The 6518-nt window shown below is 35.7% G+C and overlaps 1 protein-coding gene across 1 annotated transcript in view; it reads right to left on the bottom strand.

Annotated features, from left to right (window-relative positions):
- Positions 1–2248: 2248 nt before the first annotated feature.
- Positions 2249–6518, bottom strand: part of PCDH10 (protocadherin 10) — a 60042-nt gene continuing 55772 nt past the window's right edge. Inside the window, exon 5 of the mRNA XM_004747911.3 lies at positions 2249–2719. Within this exon, the coding sequence (XP_004747968.1) occupies positions 2652–2719 (68 nt within the window). The 3' untranslated portion in view covers positions 2249–2651. The remainder of the gene's footprint in view (positions 2720–6518) is intronic.

Raw genomic sequence — 6518 nt, 5'->3', positions numbered from 1 at the left:
ATAGTTTTGCTTTTAATGTGAGTCCTCTGTGTTAATTTTGCTTTGTGCCACAATTTGAAATTGTATAAAAATTCATGGTAGAGGGGTGCCAGGTGCTCAGTGGGTTAAGCCTCTGCCTTCCACTCAAGTCATGATCTCAGGGTCCTGGGATTGAGCCTGGCATCAGGATCCCTGCTCAGCAGGGAGCCTGCTTTCCCCTCTTTTTCTCTGCCTGCTTCTCTCTACCTACTTGTGATCTCTGTCTGTCAAATAAATAAATAAAATCTTTAAAAAAAATTCATGGTAGAGATGGTCTTTTACCACCTTTATCAAGAAAATATTTTTAGTCACACCTGCCAATATAACTTAAAATATAACTATTCCTTCCTTATCGCTAATAATTAGAACCATTTTAGTAGGTCCTTCACAGTATTGTAAGATTTTTTTAGTTTACTTTTATTCCTACCCAGAACTTCTACTGAACAGGGGATTTCACATGCATTTACGGAATGAGTATGCCATGCCCCACCCCCCTCCCCAGCAGGTCATAATATATTCTCTCTATAAAATGGAGATTGTTTTTTCTTAAATTATTCCCAACTAAAACTTGACTCATGACCCTAATTGAGATATGAGAACTGATTTGAGTCTCTAAATCAACTGCAGAACTCTATCAAGGTCATAAGGTTTTTAGGAGTAGAGCTAGGAGATAATCTAGTTTGAAATAATTTCAGAGGCATCATGCTGCCCGTTTCATATTGTTTGTCTATTCTCTATAGTATTAAAGTTAAGAGTGGTACTAATCTAATATATACATTAAGTTACATTTTTAAAGCCTTTGAATTTTCTTTTAAATTCATGTCAATCCTTTCCTGAAAAGAGCATTTTAGTATATGGGTATATATGTTTTTTTGATTATAGTATCAGAACTAATTAACGATTATGTTTTTTCACAACTACTGTTTAAGTACATCATCTCCTTTCATATCTATTTTGCAGATTAATAAGTGGCAAGCTTTGCAAAGTACTAAACACAATACATTTCCCTAGCCTAGATTGAATACAAAAGTATTAAATTCATCATCTACTCAGTTCTGCTTGAATCAGTATTAGTATCAAAGTATATATTTTGTTCAAAGTTTTACCCTTTGCCCTTGATCTGATTTCAATTATACTTACTTAATATCTGCACATTCTAGAAACACCAGAATTTAGGAACTTTTCATCTTCAATTTTAAGACCTATCCCCCTTTACTAACAAACCCAGATGAGATGCATATTTCATTCTTTTGTTTGGATTATAATTTCTGCCCTTTAAGCAGAAAAAAAAAGCTCTATTCATGAGTGATATAAAGAACAATTCTAAGATGTACTTTTACTTAACGCAAAGCAGTTAGGGTATTAAGAGTGAGCAGTACATACTCTTTCAACATAAAAGTTAGGTGTTTTAGAATCTGCTTGTAAATAAACATGGCATTGATTTCAAGGTTTTGAACATACAAAAATTCACTGGGTTCCTTTTATCCTTTTATCTTCCTGTTAGTTACAAGAAAGGATGTGGGTGCTTTAAATCCTCTTGACATGTCTGTCACCAGCACAATAAACTCCCCTCCTGAGCAGAAGAGACCCTTGTCTGTCACTGGGATCTCTCCGGAGGTGATGATTGCCAAGTGGGTTTTCTGTCGACTTCCTAAAATGTAACCTCCTCATCCAGGCTGCCAGCTCTAGCATGACAGATTGGGTGGATGATTCCATCATCGCGTCACACTACGTTTTACCATTTGGGGCCAGATGTCATCTTTGGGGAAGAGAGTTAAAGCTTTTGTCAGAGAGTATTTCTCTTGTTTCACTTAACATCTACTCACCTTTTGGTATTGAAAGAATAAAAAATACAAACCGATAAGACTATCCCCAGGCAGAGTTTTCATGCTACCCAAAGCAGTCTCGGCAGTTATAAAGATCCTTCAATAATCTGTCAAAAACTGACATCACAGTGTAAAGAGCTGTTCATTTCTATATCTCATTTTGGATTGATGTACGTGCACTTTTATATCCTTCAGTTCGATATAACATTTGGCCTTTCATGTTCTCAGTTTAAGCTACAGGGAATTCAAAGCTATTTCAAAGCATAATTATATCAATCTGCATATAAAAGGCTCTATGTCCTACAGAGGGTTCGATGGAAAAGCAAACTCTTTCAAAGAAGAAAATTAGAAGTAATTCCCACAACTAAAATTCACAAAAGTTAATACATTTTTCATCTGCTAAGAACAGTTTTATTTTTTTTAAACCAATAGAAGATTAATCAAGAAAGTGTTGGGGACTATTTTTGTGAGGTAGGGAGGAGAAGAGTAAGAAAGGAAAATTGGAGAGGACAGCAAAAACATGATGCAGGTACATTATACATATTGTTTGATTATACACATCACATCAGAAGAATCAATAATTCATATTGCTATGGCAGACAATAGGATTGCCAATTCCATATGGTATTAGTTAGATGTTGCTGGAAAACACTATTCTCCAAATTTGTATGATTCAAAACCCATAGTGTACTTTAACTGGGAACCTCTGCCTGAGGTCTCCTTTGAGATGGCACTCAAGCTGTGGACAGAAGGTGTGGTCTCCTCTGAAGATGCAATTTGGGAAAGGGCGTCTGCTTCAGAGTTCATTCATGTGTTTGTTGAAGGGCCTCGATCTCGTGACACATGGGTCTCACCACAGAGCTGCCTCCACATCTCTGCAAGCAATTCAGAAGAGAATGAGAAAGTGTACAAGTAGTGTCCCAAGACGGAAAACATAACCTTTATATAATCTAACACCAGAACCAAATTCTGTTTCATAGAAGTGGGTTCCATAACTCAACTACTTTCAGGAGAAGGGGGATACTCAAGAGTTCAATACCTGGAGGTGATAATCATTATGGGCCATCCTAGAGGCTGCCTACCCTACATATTACATTCATGTTAAGTTGCTTTTGGTATTTTGTTATATTACAGAAGACTTTTGAAAATGTAAGTCCTGTAGTTGTGGTTTTAAAGGGAAAGTAATTGCCACTCCACAAATTTATTTTTTCCAGATATCTGCTCTCCAAATATGCCTTTAGTAGTTTTCAAACGTTTCATAACTAGAAAATGACAAGTACGGTTATTTTAAATCTTTAAAGTAACTCTTTGTTAATCTTTTTTTTTGTTTTTTACCATGGCAAAAGAAAGATTTAAAAAAAAAAAAAAACCTCACAAACATAATTGTGTAAATTCTGAAGCTAGCAAAATACTTAGCACAGAAGTTATGTAGCATATGGTTATCCTAGTCCCAAACAGTAAAATGCGTCTGTATGTGCCAGCTCTTAATTACCGGCTCATTAACACTCAGGTGTCAATTGCTGGTGGCAAAGGCAATACCCAAATGGCCTAGTTTCTGTCATGCACAGTGTAATTAAATTGACCTCAAGTACTAAAGCTTGCAAGTTGCCTGATACTTTTGGACACTAATTTCAGGCATTATTCAAAATAGAATAATATGGTGAATAAACTAATATAAGAGAAAAGCACTATCAGGTTTCAAAATGTATATTCACACATAATTATAATCTTAAAAACAATAGAATAATCTTAAAAACAATTGAACAAATAATTACAATTCTAATCTATATCAAATATAACAATGCATATCATCTACTTGGTTTTACCATTATCAATCTAAAGCTCAAGTTTAAAGTTTATCAATTTTAAAACTCAAAATAATGTTAAACTTGTTACAAACCAAAAGAAAAATAAATCATTGTAATAGTCACATTTGGGAAATAGAAATTGCATATTATTTTTTATAATTTCATTTATTGATATATAAAGAGAAAATATGTATATCTTACATTTAAAATATTAATTCCCAAATGTAACCAAATGTGAAGCATATATGTGTCTTTTATATGGTTCTAACAATAAAGAAATATGTACTTCTAGCAAGAATCCCACAAACTCTCCATAATCTAAGAGCCGATTTTTTCATGACTTTGTGTTGTAAGACTTAGCTCATTATGTGAAAGCTTATTTTTAAGCTTCCATTTAAAGAGAGAGAAGAGATGAATTCATTCACAAACCTTTGCTTTTCATAAAACCTCACATAAATGAAAAGAACATTTTCTGCAGAAAAGCCTATAAGAACAAGCAAAAGACAAAGAAACAAGTGAGCAAACAGTTATAACAACATTTTGGAAGTTTGGAAGTGGATCAGTAAGTTGCTATCAAAGTACTAGTTTTAAAAATATGTAATCTTGAGCTGGAAGTTAAGAGTATGAGGGAAGAAATCTGATTTATCCCACAGAATATTCCAAGGCTAAGGAATTAATAGAACAAATTAGTTCTGAAGTGGGAGTGAATATAAAAATAAAGAGAAGGATCAAAAAATGTCATTGAGAAGCAATTAGACTCCAGGTTTCTCTCATCGACTGTGCATATGCAGGTGATCAATTATCCTCTCTGGTTAGGAGACAGGAAATTTATTCTCTAAGGAGGTTAAAACAGAGGTGCCTACATTGGAAGACAGCAGGTACGGTTTAATGTGAGATCATCATACCCAGAAAACTTAGGCTCTTGGGTCTCCAGAAGTCTTTCTCCAATTAACTTTCAGAATGCAAGTACAAAGGCTTATACTTCCAGGCAGAAGATCTGAACATATGTCTCTGGATACCTCTAACTAGTCTAAGAAGAAAAATATACCAAACATACTGACTTTGGGTTTTCCTCAATTACATGATCCAGCAAGATCACCCTATAGACAAAAATACTCAACAAGTTTTCCACACAAGGGCAGAGTTTACCTTCAGCCTTTTAGAGTATCATTTTGAATTACAGACACACAGCTAAGCATCATCAGACATTGGCAAAAAAAGAAAAAAAATCTCTACTGTAGATTCCTGGAAAGAGACACTATTGCAAGAAAATAAAATGTAATATAAGCTATCATTAATCTCTTCAGGTGAATAAGAGAAAATATTGTATACATGAAAAGAGTTCAAAATACCTTTAGAGAGGAATATTGAGAAAACATTAAAAAAATATCTTGGTCTTAATAATAATATAATGAAATAAAAAGCTCAGTATAAGTTTGAAAGATAAAGATAAGAACATTTCTGAGAAAGTAGATTAAAAAACTGTGGGGGCGCCTGGGTGGCTCAATGGGTTAAGCCTCTGCCTTTGGCTGAGGTCATGATCTCAGCGTCCTGGGATCCAGCCCCACAGCTGGCTGTCTGCTCAGCAGGGAGCCTGCTCCCCACCCCCCGCCTGCCTCTCTGCCCAATTGTGCTTTCTCTCTCCATCTCTCTCTCTCTGTCAAATAAATAAATAAATAAAAATCTTAAAAAAAAAAAAAAACTGTGGAAAGTAGGAAAGAAAAAGTGAAGAAAATTGGTAGGTCAGTAGAGGAGGTTCAATATCTAAATATTAAGGGATAAAGAAAAGATGAAAAGAAGTAAGGGAAGAAATGATGAAAGCAATAATTCAAGAATCCGAAATTCAGATGGAAACAGATCTACATCAAATCATGTGATAACTATGAAATTTCAGAACTTGATGACAAAGAGATCCTCCCATAAGTTTCCATAGGAGCTGGGGGACCTATGCTCATAAAAAGTTTAGTTTCTACTTTGGAAAATGTTCTATTTTGGAAGGCAATGCAGGAAACCTCTCAAAGAACTTAAGCTTAATATCTGACAAATTTGTCTGGAAGCAAGCCTAACCAAGACTTAAATTGTTCAAGATTTTGGTCCTGTCCAACAGCATACCACTCACTCTTATGGTATAAACAAAATTAAGCCCAGTGTATGTGTTGCCTTGACATCTGGTACAACAAGGAAGACTTTAAATAACCTAACTCCCAAGTTTCTCAGTCCATTCTGCTCCCAAAGATAAGATCCCTTAACCAAACAACCCTACTTATCAGGGGAACCAGTTGAAGGTGGGTGTCAGTTCCTTGCTCGCTTATAGAACAAGCCAATTCAAACAAGCCAATCCTATCTCACCAGAACCAAGGAATGCCTCCCCAGTGATACTACAAAGCATACCTCCTGCAGTCCCTGGCTATTCACTCTGTTACTGAATGTAGCCCCTTATGGCCATGCGCAGCATCCTTCCTGCCACTTTCCACTCCAAGGCTGTGACTAGTAAATTGCTGTTGGTTTCTTCTGTCCAGTATTAGGTGCTACATATTTTCCAACCCCATAACTCTAGGACACAAATTTCTCCCTCACCAAAGGGGTGATGAAGAGGTAAGTAAAACAACTCTTTACATGATGATACAATCATGACCAAGGACACATGGTCAGCTTAAATTAACTGCTCCTGGATAGCTAAATGGTTTCATGATATAGGTATGGCTGCCTGGGACCAAACTGTCATTGCTGGTGGACTTGCACTTTGGCCTATTGGCCACTGTGTTGTCTTTAGCAGATATTGTCCTCCCTTCCCACCACAGAATGCTCTTGTCCTCAAGAAGAGATATGTTGTTAATTAACAATTCCTTAGCATATGTTCTACTGT

This window comes from Mustela putorius, unplaced genomic scaffold (genome assembly GCF_011764305.1).
Source record: "Mustela putorius furo isolate JIRA1106 unplaced genomic scaffold, ASM1176430v1.1 tig00000083_pilon_pilon_pilon, whole genome shotgun sequence".
NCBI classification, from domain to species: domain Eukaryota; kingdom Metazoa; phylum Chordata; class Mammalia; order Carnivora; family Mustelidae; genus Mustela; species Mustela putorius.
The sequence above is the reverse complement of the archived record's forward strand: the minus strand, read 5'-3'. Positions and strand labels throughout refer to the sequence as shown.